Here is a 16,705-nt window from a genome sequence, read left to right as displayed (position 1 = left end):
TGTGGAGCTACTGAGGCCGGGAGAGACAGAGCCTGTGCTGGGCCTGCAGTGACCAGGACCGCAGGTCCGTGACTCTGATTCACTGATTGAACACATACTTACTGCATTCCCACTTTATGCAGACACTTGGATTGGGTACTGGGAATACATCTATAAGCAAGACAGATCAAATTCTTTCTCCCAGAAGATCAAAATCAGGGGAAAGGAGATAGCAATAAGTAACTATATTGACTATGAAGTGATGGTAAGTGCTGATAATAAAGTGGGGTAGAGGGACAAATAGTTGGGGTGGGGGTGCCATTTCAGGTTAGTTGTCAAAGAAGTCCTCTGATGAGGTAGTATAGTGAGTTGAGTAGTGTCCCCTCAAAATTCATGTCCACCCAGAACATCAGAAATGGGCATTTATTTGGAAATAGGGTCTTTGTGGATGCAGTAAATTGAAGGTCTCAAGATGATGTCCTACTGGATTCAAGGTGGGCGCTAAATCCAATGATGGGTGTGCTTACAAGAGGAGAGGACACAGAGGAAAGCATATGTCAAGATGGCAGAGAGATTGGAGTGATGATGCCACAAGCCAAGGAGCACCTAGGGCCATCAGAAGCTGAAAGAGGCAAAGAAGGATCCCTGAAAATGTTAGTAACAATCAAGGGATAAAGTGTTCACTGGCCTAAAGTATATAGAGTCCCCAGAAGTCACCCAAAAATAAGTTTCATATAAATATAAGTTGACTTTCTACTCTAATAAGATCCATATGTCTGGAAATTTTGGTTAGATTGTTCACAGGGTTGCTGAGAGGATTAAATGATTTAATAAAGGCTAAATCTCTTAGTATAGTGCCTGACACCTAATAAATGCTCAACTGATCTTAGCCATTTGTAGCCGTTTTGATGATGATGTTAACTGCAAACTCCTTTTCTGTCAGCCACAATACCAACCACAGGCCTGGGCACACGTATAATATTGAAGTAGACGCTCAATGAGTGATTGGTCTCCAACATTTGGGATTTCTTCCCCACTGTGAAATATCAGAGCTTATTTTATGTCTTTTAAAAAATGTTCCAAGTATTACTCGATTTAAAACAGCTGGTGGTTCAACCCAACTTTATTTTATTAATTTCTGCTTTTGTCTTAATGTTCAGAATTTTTTGTTTGCTAGTGCATTCGTAATACATTTTCCTGAGAGCACTGGTTTGCATCCCACGAGATAACACGGTGTATTCATAGTGACTCTATTGATAAATAAAGCAATGATGCATATAAGGCGCTTAGCATAGTGAGTGCACAATAATGGTCGGGTGCTTTAACCTCATCCTGCACTTGGCCAACACCTATTTGACATTCTCAGAACACCAGGGAAGCAGTTGCTCAGCCAAGCCACCTTCCGCGCCTTTCTCCACTTTTCTTTTGCCCTTGTAACTCCTCCCAGTCTCTCGGGGGGGGGGGGGGGGCAAGTCTTCCCGCCCCTGACCCCACCCCCGCCACGTTTCCTTGACACCGTGCGTGTGTACCACACATTCTATAATCCTCTGTCTCCTTCCGCTTTCTAAAAGCAACTGTGCAGGACTACGATGGAAAAATAGTCCCTTGGCTACAGTGTTCCTTCCACAAGGAGGAGGAACTGGGGCGGGGCTTAAGAGCGGAAGGAACAGGAAGTCCATGATACTTGTGGCAGGATTGGGCTCCGCGCGCCCAGAGGGCGGGTCAAGCAGGCGGAGGGATCCATGTTACGCGGCGCACGGCCCACCGCCTCCATTTAAGGCGGGGAGAGCGGCGAGGGCGGCAGTTGCTGTGGTTTCCGAATTGAGGTGGTTTTTTTTCTTGTGGGAGCTGAAGTTTTAGGACGTAGCGTCTCGCGTCCAAGTTTAGCTGCGGGTGACTACAGATCAGGCGGTCAAGAGCGCAGCTTCTCATCTTCGGACCAGGGTCGGCCCTGCTTTCCCTTCGCCTCTTGGTTCCCGTATCTAGGTCGGCTCCGGCGCGGCTGGGAAGGCCGCGGGCGAGATGTTCAAAAACACATTCCAGAGCGGCTTCCTCTCCATCCTCTACAGCATTGGCAGCAAACCCCTGCAGATCTGGGACAAAAAGGTTAGGAGCTGGGGGACGGTGGCTGGGCGGGGTGCAGGGGCCGCGCCCCCTCCTTGTCCCGGGGCTGGGGACGGGGTGGCGGGTAGTTGTGCCGAGTTGGAGCTCCAGAGAGGCCAAGCGGGCGCTGCTGTGACCTGTCCCCAGGCTGGCGTGACAGAGGCGCGAGGTGGGGACGTCGTGTCGGCAGCGGGGGGCGGGGGGGGGTGCGTGTGGGGTGGGTGTGGCTGGGGTTTAAGTGTCCTGCGGCCATGGTGTGGTTGGGACAGTGGTCCCTCGCCGCCGTCTTGACTTGGTCAGTCAGTTCCTCAGAGAGAGCCTTGGTTTCCCCCTTTATATAGTGGGATCGATAGTGCCCATCCCCTAGTGTGAAATGCATAAACTTGAGGTTGCTTTGGGAACATACAGATGAAAGAAGCTCCTGTTCACTGATTTCACAAATATTTACAGATATCCTGTTTTGTGCCAGGCACTGTGCTGGGCACAAGACACAGAGCCTTTGTTCCAGGCACCCTTATAGGGGTACAGCCAGAAGGCAGTTATGTTTGGATTTCATTCATTTGCTCCTTTCCTTCCAGTGATGTCAAACAAGGCAGAGTTCGTGGCTTTTGGCACCTGCTCCACATTCATTGCTACTTGGGGTCTGCGCTGTGCCTTCCATGCTTGATGTCTACATCAGGAAAATTGCAAAATGGTGATAAAGTTTTGTTTGGAGTAATAAGCTCAGAGCCAAGTATCAGCCTCATTATTTTTATTGAGGTGTCCACTGGATAACACTTTCACTGACCCCAGGAGATGATGACCCTGTCCTTCATCTCCTGTCTTTTTGGAGCTATTGAGTAGGGGACATGTGTGTCAAGCATGCTGTGAGTTGGTCTGCATTTTATTACTTCATTGTTCCATTTCTCATGCATGTTCCCAGTCAGCTGTACCCTTTGTTTTTTAAAGGGTGAGTTAAGACAGGTACTCTATTGCGGAAGACAGGTGATTCCTCAGGGGATCACAGAAAGAAGTGTTATGTTGAATGGTGTTTTTATAGAGATGGATGTGGAGTAATCTAAATAAGCAGTTTATTGGTAATGAAGCCAAGAATCTTGGATTTCATCTCAGAACAAGTCTTCGTCTTCCTGTATCCACAGAGAAGCGTTTTGGGCCACACAGAGATTGGGAGAGAACACAGATAGCCTTCTGCCTGTCATCACTAGGGATTTCTGCATTTCCAAAGCAGTTTTGAGGGTGGTGTGTTCTTAATGTCATTTTTATAAGATAGTTGAAAGATCTGAATATAGTAAGTTGTTTGGGCCTTATGCTTGGGTGAAAAATCTGACTAACTTTCCTCTTTCACAGTGCTTCTATCCACAAGTTCAGGCTAATACCAAGAGTATTACACAGGAAAGTGGTTCCTTAATGTTTTCCCTGCGTTACTGAGGTTTTCAGTTCCATGGTTTTGTTCACATTGGAATAAATACTGTAAACTCTGAAATTGCATCTCTGCAAAGAGAACCTGAAGTGAATGTCCCTGAGAACTTTGTAAGGATGATGGGTTCCCAGCTGTGGCTCGGCTTAACTTATGGGCTGTCAGGAGGCATGGAGAGAGTGACCTTGTGTGCTGTTGAACATGGAATTGTAACAAAAGTGTCAGTATGAGGCAGTTGAACTAGAGGATGGGACTTGATCTAGGAGAGGTTTACAGAGCAGGTCAGAGAACTTAACTAACACTGAAAAACTTCCAGCAGTAGAGAGGCCTCAGCATTTCTAGTAGGTGAAACTTGCCAGAGTTGTCCATTTTAACCCTTCCGGGGTCTAATCTTTTGTAGTGTGTTTTATTTTTCAAATGCAGCTTTTTGACTAGTCAACATGTTTACACACAGAATATAAAAGCAAAGTAACCATGGTGCACTGTGTCCCTTAACAACGCCACTAGAGGTCGGATGGTACCCTGATGACATAAACACGTGTGAAAACATTAGAACAACTGGCGGGGTTACACGGAGTAAATTAAACAGACATTTTGGCAAAGAAAACATTTAGAATAGCACTCATTTTGAGCAAAGTTCTGGTAATAGTAAAAGTTAATTATGTTTCTACTTTTCGTATTTAGACTGAAAAGTATTTAGGGGTGAATTTTTTCCCCTGGGGCAAGAGAAGGGAAGGGAGGAAAATGGCAATTTTGGGGTCAGATCCATAGGCTTTGTGCTATATGACAAAATACTCAGAAAGTGTTGGGGATCCAACCCAGTTGGGGAAACACTGGGAACTGATATACTTATCAAAGATTGATTGAGCAACAGTTAAGTCACAGGCACTGTGTAGATTTGGGGAGGTACAAAGAGAGAAGAAGACATTTTCCCTGCTCTCAGGAAGTAAGGCAAAGTTGTAGTAAAGGCAAAGTTTGATGGAGGGAGGGATGGACTGCCCACATTTATCTAGAAATGACCCTGAACTTTGCCAGTAGGTACATATGGCTATTTTTACTATTTTGATTTCACAAACTTTACTATTCTCCTTCCCAACTTTATGAAGACGGAATTTCTATAGTTTGTTTTCTGTGAAGAATAATCTTGGAAAAATTAAGTTTGTCTTCTGTTCAGGCTCTGTGTCTTCTTATGAACGTGAGGAGTGAATGCCATATTCCTAATACCAGTGAATTGACAAACTCCATTTTCATGGGTGTGGTTACTAACATTTGTAACATCTGCATTTATCCTATACTCTTTGAAGTTCATACCCCCCCCCATTCCATCCTTCAAATCTCAACTTAAACATTATTTCGTTGGAAGCTTAGGTCTTCTCTGTGCACCTGTGGCCCTCTACATCACACTGTATGGCGGTTGCCAGTTTATTGTGTATTTCCCACTAGACTGCAAGTTCCTTAAGGGGAGGAAAAGTATTTTACCTTGAAACCCCAGGGCTAGAGTTGGGACAGTGTGGATTTGTGTCCTGGCTCTGCCCTCTGTCCTGTGCTGTGTAACCTTGGGCAAGTACTTACCTACTCAGTTTTCTCATTTTGTAGTGATGCCACCTCCTCCCATGGTCATGGAGATTAGATGACGATGTATATAAAATGCTTGGCAACAGAGTTATGGCATACAGTATTAAATAGGGTAGGAAACCGAGGAATTTGCCCAAGAGTAAATAAGTCTAGGGGCGCCTGGGTGGCACAGTCGTTAAGCGTCTGCCTTTGGCTCAGGGCATGATCCCAGCGTTCTGGGATCGAGCCCCACATCAGGCTTCTCTGCTGGGAGCCTGCTTCTTCCTCTCTCACTCCCCCTGCTTGTGTTCCCTCTCTCGCTGGCTGGCTGTCTCTCTCTGTCAAATAAGTAAATAAAATCTTAAAAAAAAAAAAAAGTAAATAAGTCTATAACTGATGCCTAGGAATAGGAAGTGCAGTAAAGTCAGACTTCAGAAATTAGAATAATTTTGTCATTGTACCAGGGCTTTCCCAGTCCAAAAGCCTTAACACAGCTCTCAGGACACACAGCACATGGTCTGGTGCCCACTTCACTGGTTCTCCAGGCTCACCTCTCCCAGGCTCCCCACCTTAGCAGTGACCTCCTGCTGAACTCAAAGAGGTCGTGTTCTCGAACCTTCAGGCTTCTGTACCTGCTGGGACCCACCCTGCCACCTCCTCATTAGTCTCTAGGTCACAGTGCAAAGGCACCTCCTCAGGTTACATTAGTTTATATCCACTCGCCCGACAGGTTAAGTTCACTTATATACCCTTATAGAACCTCTACTTCCTTTTCATCGTACTCCTCGTACTTGAAATTAGCTTCCGAAAATCTATGCCTGGTTGCACTGTAAAATTCCTGATGGAGACCTCTGCAATAAAAACAAAAACAAAAACTTATCTGTTTATTTGAGAGCCCAAGAGAGAGGGTAGGGGAGAGGGGCAGAGAGAGAGGGAGAGTATCTCAAGCAGACTCCCCGCTGAGCCAGAGGCAGAAGTGGGGCTTGATCCCAGGACTCTGAGATCATGACCTCAGCCAAAACCAAGAGTTGGACCTTAACTGACTGCACCATCCAGGAGCCCCAAGACCTCTGATTTTTCAAACCAACAGCTTAGGAGAAATTGATGTTCCCTTAACTTCTGGGACCAGCAAATATTACATTTACTAAAGGACTTTTACGTTTAATGTAGACATTACTTCTGGTTTGTAAAGAAAATACCAGATGGTTCTATTCCCATTTATGCCTGTATAAATCATACAGTTTTCACATTTCAACATATAAATATGTCTAAAATGCTAAAAGTCTACTAGATGAGGATGTTAATTTCATATCATCTTCTCTACCTTTCTCGCCTCTCACCTTGTCTTTCAGCTGCTGCTGATTCTTGCCTGTTCCAAAGCTAAATATTAGAACCAGACTTTTTGTGGTTGTTGTTGGATAGTATTAGATTCCCATTCCCTGTTCCTAATTTTATTTATTTATTTTCCCTGTTCTCAATTTAAAAAATGAATTGTCTCCAGAAAAGTAGTTTCCACACCCTCGTTTTTAATTAGCAAACCTTATTGGTAAATTGTTAAACTGCTGCGGTTTCCAGTAGCAGAGTCGAGGGCATTTGGACGGGAAGGTAGTACAACTGTTTTTTTTTTTTTTCCAGACTTTCCCTGGATCAGTCTGATGATGTTTCATATTCTGAGGAACAGCTTTTACTATAATTGGACGAAGGCATGGGTTTTAGTTATACTTGCCCTTGCAAGGCATTTCTACGAAGACTAGTTAGCAATGCACTTAATTGATCCATTGGAGCTTGCGAAGCCCAAGACTCGAGACAGAGCTATGCCCAGCTCTCCCCACAGAGGTCTCCCTCTGCCTGTTTTCAGACTTAGATCCCAGCCCCTAGCTGTGGGCAGAAACTTCGCTGCTGAAATGGACAGCTCTCATGGCTTAATGTAAATTGGAGCATGTGTCATTAAGACTAGGATGCCAGATGGCTGAGGGCTCAGCTGTCTGCCAGGATAAGTGGGTGGAGCCAGAGAAATGGAAGGTGGGGGTAGGGAATGCATACAACTCATGTGTTATTTTTAAAACACTTGAAGAAATATGGAGCATTGGCCAGCTTCCTCCCTATCCCAGGAGTACTTTTTTCCCCTCAGCTTGACCCTCCTCCCTGGAGCTTACATTGAAAAAAAAAAAAAAAAAAAAATCAGTGTTCTTTATTAGTTGCCCCAGCAACCATGGAAAGCCTGGGAGAGTGATTGCAAGAAGGGCTTGAAGGTTCCCTTCCTGGTGTCTGCAGAGGCTGAGAACTGTTCTCATTTGCAACAGCTAGTAGCCTGGGTTCTGCCACTCATAGCTTGGCAGTGGCGGGGGGGGGGGGGGGTGCGGGGGGGGTCTATAACGGATGCCTAGGAATAGGAAGTGCAGTAAAGTCAGACTTCAGAAATTAGAATAATTTTGTCATTGTACCAGGGCTTTCCCAGTCCAAAAGCCTTAACACGGCTCTCAGGACACACAGCACATGGTCTGGTGCCCACTTCACTGGTTCTCCAGGCTCACCTCTCCCAATGTTGGGGGGGATTGGTGGGGGTAGGGAGTTCATAAAAAAAAGTAAGATTGGCTTTGCTTCTTTTTTGGAGGAATGAAACACTTGTAGCCCACACCTTGATAGTAGGAATGTGTCATGAAATAAAAAAGAATTGACAAGTCAAAAACAATTGGCACTTTCTCATTTAGAGAGGGAAGTAAAATAAAACCCACTTCCACTGTAAGCAATAAATGCTGACCAGTTCATTTTATCTTCATTTCAAAGCCAGGCCTGCTTAGCGACCTCTGAACTGGAAGGAGCTAAGGAAAGGAAGTCAATGCTTTCTGAGGCTGTGTATCTTGTTATATGTGTTTGTCAGAAACTGGACTGAGGAGGGGTTGGCTTCCTGGAAGATCTTTACAATTTAAGGTGGTGACAGCCAGATTGCCAGGGTGGTTGGGAGGCCTTGCCCCAAATTGTCCACCCCCCCTTTTCCCTTTGATCCTAGTTTTAGAGCCTAGAGAGGTTTTGGAAGGTTTCCTTTCAGTGCTCATATGTCTAATTAATTGCACCCCCACCCCACCCCTCTTTTCCAGTGAGTTTGTATTTGCAGCCCTGTGAACTTAATAAAGGAGAAAAATCATAATTCACTAACAAATCAACTTAATATGATTTGAAAGCTCTGGCAGCTGATGATATGAGAATACTTAAAACTCCAGAGAGACTGGTGGGCATTCCTTTGAAAAAACTGCCTTTTTTCCTGAGTTCTCTTGTTTTATGGACTATGTTAATTAACTTCGTAAGAATTAAGTCTGTGAGTGTGGTGGTTGATGTGTTGCTGAGAGAAAATTTTCTTTAGGAAGTTATTGAAAGTCTAACTAAAAATGAGCTTGCCTCTGGGGCAGAAGCAGAAGAGAATACACAAAGTCTGTTTTGGCTTCCAGTCTGTTGGCTTCTGCGTGCAGTGTAAGGCATTGTTTTCTTCTGTAAAGACTTGAATAATCGCATTTGCTGGGGTGAAGTCATCCGCTATAAACTTTGAGATGGGCAGAAGCAAGTTTCCTAACATTTCCTGCCTGTGAAATCTGGCTGGACTTTCTGGAGCTGAGAGAGAATTCTCACTGTGCTGGGAGAGACCTTCTGGATGTAAGATCTGAGGCCATGCTTTCAAGCAGCATTGGGTAAATTGCAACAAGTTGCCTTTTAGTTGTCCTTGAGCCCTTGATCTTTTCAAGTTAACCATCTGATTGTTGCATTATGTACCTTTTAAAAAAAGAATGAAGCTATATTAGATAACTGTAATTGTGTTAGAATAATTAGCAATATGTTATAAAATTAGTGTTTGCATCTTGTTGGAATACTGGCGGCTCTTAGCAATATGACTGCATCATGTTATTTGGAAATGGAAATAATTTCTCATTTGATTCCTCCTTCACCGACAAGTCTGCAGCTTGGGCTAGCAAACAGAGGAGGAATATTGACACTTCGGTCCAAAGTATTTATATGGGGGATGAGGTGGGCAGTGTTGGCATGTGCTACACAGACCCAAGGCTTTGTGCTCTTAATCTCCCTGGGAAAGAGGCCCAGAATTCGAAGCAGGAGGGCATTGGGTGTCGCCAGCTTTGTTTGAGAAGCACTTCAATGTGACATTTGTGTCTTAAGAACCTAAGAAATGCTGCATTGGCAGAGATCTGGGGCCCATCCACCATGCATTCTGTCTCTGATAATGGGCACCAAAGGCTGATTTGTGGGAAAGCATTCTTCTCGCTGGCAGCCTCCCTGGCTTTGTGATATACCCCAGGCTCTCTGGCTTCCTGTAATAGTCCATGGTGGATATGTTATCCAGGAATTTTTTAAAAATCCTCCTTGAATCTATTCATTCTTGCCAACTCTCAGGGTGACAAATTCCAGAAGTCAGCAAATATTTGAATGCTTAGTTTGTGCCTAGCATGGTACTAAGCATTGTAGAAGAGACCAACAATGCTTAGTACTTGATCCCTACCTTTGAGGAGACAAGACTCAGTTGCATCTTGCAGAAAAAGCTGGGCAGTGGTGTCAGATGTCACATGGGAACACCAAGCACACCATAAGCAGATCAGATTCATAGGAACACAGGTCACAGAGACGAGGTCTAAACACAAAATGCCATATTATTAATAATCCCTTGTGAAAAATACAACTATCTGTCAGACTTGACACTGTGCTCTCTCTTTATATGCAAGCCCAGTGGAAGGCCAAAGGATTGAGTCCTTGACTCTGACAGGCCAGTACAGCCATTTTCACTCTACCTGGAAAAAGACTACATGCTTTTGGTGCCTCCTGTTCTAAAGCTGGTTGATCTTTTTCATGTGTGAGTACACGCGGCCCTAACAGGCCAGCCCCATGTCACAGTGCCTGTGCCCGACTCTGCTCCATCCCTATAGGTGCTTCAGAGTTGAGAGCTTGAAGGTAATTGTGCTTTCCTGAATTATTTTGAGAAGGGAAACCTGTGTTGAGTGTTGGTCCGTCCCCATCTGTACCTCCTACGTATGCAGCAGCAGACAATACAAAACAACGTGGGATAAAGTGCTGAATTATGTCCTCTAGACCACATGAGCCGGACGAGCAGATCAGAAAGAAGAGAGGTCCGTGTGGGACGAAATGCTAAAGAAGGCTTCTGCGTATGGCAAAGATGAGACTTGAATTCTTACTTTAGAAAGTTGAAGTGTAAGAGACTCGTAACGATAGAGAACAAACTGAGAGTTCCTGCGGGGGAGGTGGGTGGGCGATGAGCTAGATGGGTGACGGGCATTAGGAAGGGCACTTGTTGTGGTGAGCACTGGGTGTTGTATCCCACCAGTTCAGTGAGTCACTGAATTCTGCTCCTGAAACCAGTATTACACTGGGTGTTCGCTAACTAGAATTTAAATTAAAAAACCAAAAACTTAAAAAGCTGAAATTTAGGGAGCAGAAGGTAGGGAAGGGGAAGTAGGAGCACAGGACTAAGCACTGCAGGGGCAGAAACGATGCTTCCTACCGGGGGCGGCACGCTTTCATGTTTCGGTTGCCGCCCTCCTTCTCAGTGGCACTCAGCGTTCGGCCTCTCTGGCTGGAGTGCATGAGGCAGTGCAGGGCAGCGGAAAGCCTGGTCATTGACCCTGACTCCCTCAGGATCCTCATTTGCATTCCCCGGGTGTCCATGTCCGCATCTGTAAGGTACCACCGCCTTGGTGATTTCTCTTGTTGTTAGGATTAAGTCAGAGAGTGTACATGAATGTCCCTGCTGCGCAGTGCATACAACATTATCCTGATGTACAGATTGCCAGGTCACCTGCGGTTCCTGTGCTCGTTGATGGGACCCTGTCACAAAGTTCTGTGCTATGCCCCAAGGGCTACTGTGGTCTTCTTTAAATGGTCCCATTTGGCCTTCAAAATCTTAACAAGGTTATTGCCAAATATTTCAGTACTGATCAGTTTAATTTTCTTCATTGTAGGTGCGGAATGGTCACATCAAAAGAATCACTGATAACGACATCCAGTCCCTGGTGCTAGAGATTGAAGGAACAAATGTCAGGTAAGCGGCCCCTCCGTTTGCCCAGAGACACTGTGCACGAGCAAGGCAGTACTTCATAGAGGTTAATAGCACAGACTGCGGGGCCGACCATCTGCTTACACCTTGCCTGGGGCAAGTTACTTAATCCCCTTAGGCCTTAGTTTCCTCATCTGTAAAATAGGGATAACAGGACACCTTCGTTATGGGGTTATTGTGAAGATTAAGTAAGTGAATTGTGTATGAGCACACTTAGGGCCTGCACAGCCCGTAGTAAGTGCTGTGTGTTAGTTATCTTATTATTAATACGTAACCAAGGCTTGTGGACGTGCATGGAGGGGTGGCACTAATCATCCCGTGGGTGGCCTGGGCCACAGTGGTCTTAGTTTGGGTTTTCTATCACTTGATGGTTCTCTTAGACCAGAGGGGAGTCTTCTTTGACTGGAGGAAATTGCTCAGCTCGTTGGCCTGGCTTTGTTTTTCAGGTATTTTTTTGCTGATGTCTAGCTCTGTGAAGCTTTTGTTTCAGGGTCCAGCATTGTTTTTTTTTAAAGCCTCAGGATTGAGGGATTATTGGATGATGTATCTGGATCTTTTAGATCTACTCTCCAATTCACCTCTTGGACCGAGTGTTTTCGCGGTGTATGCCACAGAAGAAAAGGCACCTGGTGTGTTTATTAGTGTCTCCTCTCTCTGCAGCACCACATATATCACGTGTCCTGCAGACCCAAAGAAGACGTTGGGGATTAAACTTCCCTTCCTCGTCATGATTATCAAAAATCTGAAGAAATATTTTACCTTTGAAGTACAGGTTAGTAGGTGCATACGAATGTGTATACTCTTCGGTCTGCCAGGGGGATGGCCTGTCAACTTGCAGGACAAGAGTAGCTCTAGGAAAGTACCCTTACTCTTTCGCGTGTCTTCGTTTCTGCCTCTGCTAGACACTTGATGCAGCCGTTATTATTATGATATAAATTTGGTGTTAGTACTCAACCTTTAACGCAAAGTTTTTAAAGGAGAAGCAAGCACCTAGGAAATCTGAATGATAGCTACAGGATTTCAAAGCTTGAAGGTTAGAGTAGTGTCCATTCAACACTGGTTACTGTAGGCCTGTGTTCTAGTATTTTTGATTTTTCAAATGGAAGAACGTTTATGAAATCATTCTGTGGTCTCTTGGCCCTCGGCTGTGTCATGTGCCCTAAGCAGCTGGTGTTGTCTCGGCAACGGACAAGATAAACTTGCTCCTTCCGGGCCATCTGCATCCAGTGTGACCTGTATCTGGTCTGTTTATTCTCCCTTGGGCCTCAGCCTTGGGAAACCGGGCTGCGGGAGCTCAGGCCCTTGCCTCACCAAGGTTGTTTGCTTCTTCCAAGGTAGAGTGAATGTGGTGGCTCTTTTTCTGTGTTTCACAGGTGCTAGATGACAAGAATGTGCGCCGGCGGTTTCGGGCTAGTAACTACCAGAGCACCACCCGAGTCAAACCCTTCATCTGTACCATGCCCATGCGGCTGGATGATGGCTGGAACCAGATTCAGTTCAATCTGTCAGACTTCACTAGGCGGGCATATGGCACCAATTATATCGAGACCCTAAGAGTGCAGGTACTGGCTCCTTTTCTGATGGAGCCCCAAACGGGAGAGGGGAGTGTGTGCTGCCTGTCACTGTCCAGAGGGCTCAGAGACGTCCAGGACACATTCAGGTGTCTGCTCAGATACAGTGGGAGAACACAGCAAGCAAAATACCGCTCTTGCCAGAATCCATAATATCCCTAAGCCAGGCTGAGGAGATGCCAGAGAGATGAAGCTCTGACAGCATCATGGGAGGGGCTCCAGGAGAAGCAGGAAAAGAGGAAAGCCGATCATATTTTGTCCCTTAAAGTAAGTCTTGCACCCACAGATCCATGCAAACTGTCGCATCCGACGGGTTTACTTCTCAGACAGACTGTACTCAGAAGATGAACTGCCAGCAGAGTTCAAACTGTATCTCCCAGTTCAGAACAAAGCAAAGGTAAGCTGCCCTTCCTCAGAGGAGGCCAGATGGTGAGTTGGGGAAGCTGGAAAGTGCGCTCGTCTGAGGTCAGCCGCAGAGCCTCTCCATGTTGACATGGGGGCTGGAGCACCTTTCATCCTACAATCTTCCTAAGGTCTTCTTCCACCATCAGCCCTGAGTCAGGATCAGTCCTGTGCAATGTTCTGTTACTGCTGTCTCTCCCTGCACAAGGTGATCCTGCCCCTCTCGTGGGGACAGCCTGCTGCTTCCTGCTCACAGACCTTCCTTGGAGAATGTCTTCCATCCGAACCTCTTTAGCAGCCCCAAATTACCAGCAGCCCGTTGGGCTCCTCTAACAAAATGGTGGCTGCTTACGTGCCTGACTGCTGCTGACATTACGCATTTCCGCACAGCCCAGCGTCCCCTCTGGTGTCATCAGAGATTGGGGTGGGGGGTGGTCAGTGGCACTCACCATTTATTTTCTGATAACTTAAACTGATGCTTCTTCTGTTTGTTTCTTTTTCTCCAGCAATAACTGGAATGCAACTCTAAGGGATAGCCCCTGGACATGGCTCTTAGTTTAAAAAGGAAACTACCTGGAGGACAATGCAAAAAAACAAATATTTCTATTAGTTTACTGTGCTGTGGTTCTTTTATCTATTACTTGGTGTTCCCTGTTGTGGACACCAGTGACCATGCCATAATGCAGTAATTGCATTGTAAGTACAGTGGGGAATTAGCCGTCCTTTGGAATATGAATGCTGCAGTTTATCCTGCTGCCTGCCTCAGTGTGTGGGGAGATACACTCACCACGAACTTACAGATTTAAAAATGTCCCATAAGGCAATTCAGACCAATATTTCTTCCTACGGTTTGTTCATTGTTTTATATATTATCTAAATATATGTATATGCTGTGTAATACTCATAATCCGGAAATGAATAAAATACTATATTCTTGGTTTGTAAATTTGTTCTTAGTTTATTTTTTTAAATATTTTTCTTTCCTTTGTGATATGAACATAGCGCTCTTTCCAAAGAATATCCCATACACTCGTGCTATGGAATAGCTTGCAGTAAGCACTTAAAGACCAAGACAGACCTATAGATACTGATTTAGAACAACTTCCAGGATGAACTAAATGGAAAAAAATGTGAACAGCGTTTGACCAGTAGAATCATCTTACTGGGGGTCAGGGCCCATGTCAAGCTTAAGACAAAGTGGCATCTAGTCCAGATGGCTCTTTGTATTATTATTATTATTATTATTATTATTTAATTATTTATTTGCTTATTTATTTAGAGAGAGTGAGCGTGGGTGAAGGGGCAGAGGGAGAGAGGGTGAGAGAATCTGAAGCAGACTGAGCTGAGTGCGGAGCTTGACGTGGGGGTCCAATCTCACGACCCTGAGATCACAACCTGAGCCAAAATCAAGGGTCAGATGTTCAACTGACTGAGACACCCAGGCACCCCCAGAATGCTCTTCGATTCCTTAGGAAGTTGTCCTGTTGGAGTCCCACATCCTCTCTGCAGCAGCACACGCAGTGTCCCTCAGCATGGCAGCCGATCCTCACGTCCCTGTTTGAGCTCCAGATGAAGTGCTTGCCTTGAATTTAGTACTTGGAGGAAAAGTGTTTCCTTAAACACTTGAATCACATGAGAACTGAAACCATACCCCTCTTTCCCTGCTCACACTTCTTCTTGGGCATATGCTTGGTTAGTGGAGTGACCGACTCTGGCACAAATAAATTCACAAAAGTTAAACGCCGACATGATGCAACTCTACCATATGTAACATTTCTGGGGGAAAGCAGCGTGGGGGCAGAGACAAGCATATGCAGATATGTCTAGGTCTTGAAGGATACAGAAGAACTGGTACAGTGACATCTGGAGAGAATGGTTATTGTATCATGTATAGACTTTGGTATGATAAATTTTTTTTTGAAAAGTAGTATTTATGTAATAAGAATTTCCAAGTCAAGGGGGGTGCCTGCGTGGCACAGTCGTTAAGCGTCTGCCTTCGGCTCAGGGCGTGATCCCAGGGTCCTGGGATCGAGCCCAGCATCAGGCTCCCTGCTCTGCTGGGAGCCTGCTTCTTCCTCTGCCACTCCCCCTGCTTGTGTTCCCTCTCTCGCTGGGTGTCTCTCTCTCTGTCAAACAAATAAATAAAACCTTTAAAAAAAAAATTTCCAAGTCAAGAAAAGGACAAAAGGCCTTCCTAGATCCTGGGTTCGCCCCAGGGAACTCCCCCGGATCTGGTTCCATTCCACAGGGATGGCACTGGAACTATGGGCACCAGCCATCTTGACTTCGATGAGAGGTAAAAACAGCGCTGACTTCAACATGGCCATTGCTCCCTTCTGTGAGGTTAAATGGCAAGAAGCACTATTCTCCCGTGTCGTCCTCTTCCAGGGTGTGCTGTGGGTAAGCACCATGTCTCGGAGGCAACCGGGGGGCTGTGGTGGGGGTCAGGGGTCTGGAGGGAAAGGGGCTCCACTGCTACCTTGCACGCCTCACGGAGTTTGTTTCTCCCCACAGTTGCTGAGTACCTGACACTTAGGTGGGCTCAGTCAGGACAACTCTGCCCTTTTTTTTCCTGCTAAAGACTAGACGGGAGCCACCTTCCTCATGGATGCCACCCCTCTGACAGGCACCAGTGGGTCAGCACGCAGAGGGCCATCTGCCGAGGTGACAGTGCCTCTTCTTTCAGGGCCAACCCCAGTCACAGCTGGGTGTCGTCCCGCTTCTCCATCCTTAAACATACTAGCATTGCCGTTGTTAGACTCCATGTGCCTGTCTCCTGAGCCTTCAGGGTTACATTACGGTTGGAATCCTCAGCAGTGGGGGGCGGTGGGGTGGCCAGGGACCTCAACAGAGCTGTTTGTCTCTGGTCACCGTACAGTGAAATCTTCCTTCCAATATGGGGTCTATTGTGGCATGAAAGATGCTTTTGTGGAGACGAGAAAACCCGGTTAACTTTCCATCACTCTTCAGTGCCAGGCCATCAGTGAAGTGCTCCTGGAAGTCCAGAGAAACACAGTAACACACTCTCCTCCACACAGAGCCCCTTTCACCCTGAGGCACTTGTCGGACTATGTATGGGGATTACCTCACCTCCCTCTTTGGGGTGGAAGGCGGCAGCTGTTGACTTCCCAGATGCTTTACATATCCGTCCGAGAGGAAGTGAGGGGGCGTTGAGGGTGATGGGATGTATTATCTAAACTGGACCCAGGCCAGTGTGAATTGTAGCACCAATGACTGCACGGCCCCTTGCCCTCGGCCTTCCAGCTCACCAGGAAGATGGTGACAACGAGTTATGAGGCCACAGAAAGGAGGAAGGGACAGGCTGTGAGGGTTAGTGGCCTCTTTCACGGTGCCAGGGCCAGAGTGACCTTAGATTATAGAAATTGAAGCAGCCAGAGTTGTATTATGAGGCTCCCTGGAAGTCACGGCGTGTTTTAGAAGGAATTGCCTTCCAAATGAGAGTGTTGGTTAATGTCATGAACTCAGTGGGATAGGTATGCAACCATTCCCAGCAGGACTCATCTTGGGGGAGAGTGGATCCACGATGGCCCTTATTTGCCACTGGCCCATTGAATGCTTTCCCTGTAGCCAGGCCAGCCCCCTCCTGGG

The 16,705-nt window shown here is 46.1% G+C and overlaps 1 protein-coding gene across 5 annotated transcripts; it reads left to right on the top strand.

Annotated features, from left to right (window-relative positions):
- The first annotated feature begins 1,734 nt into the window (after positions 1-1,734).
- CFAP20 (cilia and flagella associated protein 20) lies at positions 1,735-14,042 on the top strand. Of its 5 annotated transcripts, none has more exons than XM_057314347.1 (7): positions 1,735-2,085; positions 9,778-9,905; positions 10,142-10,179; positions 11,029-11,108; positions 11,784-11,895; positions 12,497-12,685; positions 12,981-14,042. In XM_057314347.1, the coding sequence occupies exons 2-7, from the start codon at positions 9,902-9,904 to the stop codon at positions 13,125-13,127; spliced, it is 570 nt and encodes a 189-aa protein (XP_057170330.1). In that variant the 5' UTR covers positions 1,735-2,085; positions 9,778-9,901; the 3' UTR covers positions 13,128-14,042. The 5 variants fall into 5 exon arrangements, with proteins under 5 accessions (XP_057170330.1, XP_057170329.1, XP_026350654.1 ...); XM_057314349.1 differs by lacking the exon at positions 1,735-2,085 and adding an exon at positions 2,661-2,776; XM_057314348.1 differs by lacking the exon at positions 1,735-2,085 and adding an exon at positions 2,661-2,948 and having other exon boundaries at positions 9,783-9,905.
- Positions 14,043-16,705: the final 2,663 nt, after the last annotated feature.

The sequence above is a fragment of the Ursus arctos genome, unplaced genomic scaffold, assembly GCF_023065955.2.
Source record: "Ursus arctos isolate Adak ecotype North America unplaced genomic scaffold, UrsArc2.0 scaffold_19, whole genome shotgun sequence".
Lineage (NCBI taxonomy): Eukaryota > Metazoa > Chordata > Mammalia > Carnivora > Ursidae > Ursus > Ursus arctos.
The sequence above is the reverse complement of the archived record's forward strand: the minus strand, read 5'-3'. Positions and strand labels throughout refer to the sequence as shown.

What these genes read in the sequence shown, in the direction of transcription:
- CFAP20 (XM_057314346.1), top strand. Translation starts at nt 2,002, where the DNA reads ATGTTCAAAAACACATTCCAGAGCGGCTTCCTCTCCATCCTCTACAGC. An exon ending in TGCAGATCTGGGACAAAAAG is followed by an intron (nt 2,086 to 11,028) that starts GTTAGGAGCTGG and finishes TCTTCATTGTAG; the next exon opens with GTGCGGAATGGTCACATCAA. An exon ending in ATTTTACCTTTGAAGTACAG is followed by an intron (nt 11,896 to 12,496) that starts GTTAGTAGGTGC and finishes TGTGTTTCACAG; the next exon opens with GTGCTAGATGACAAGAATGT.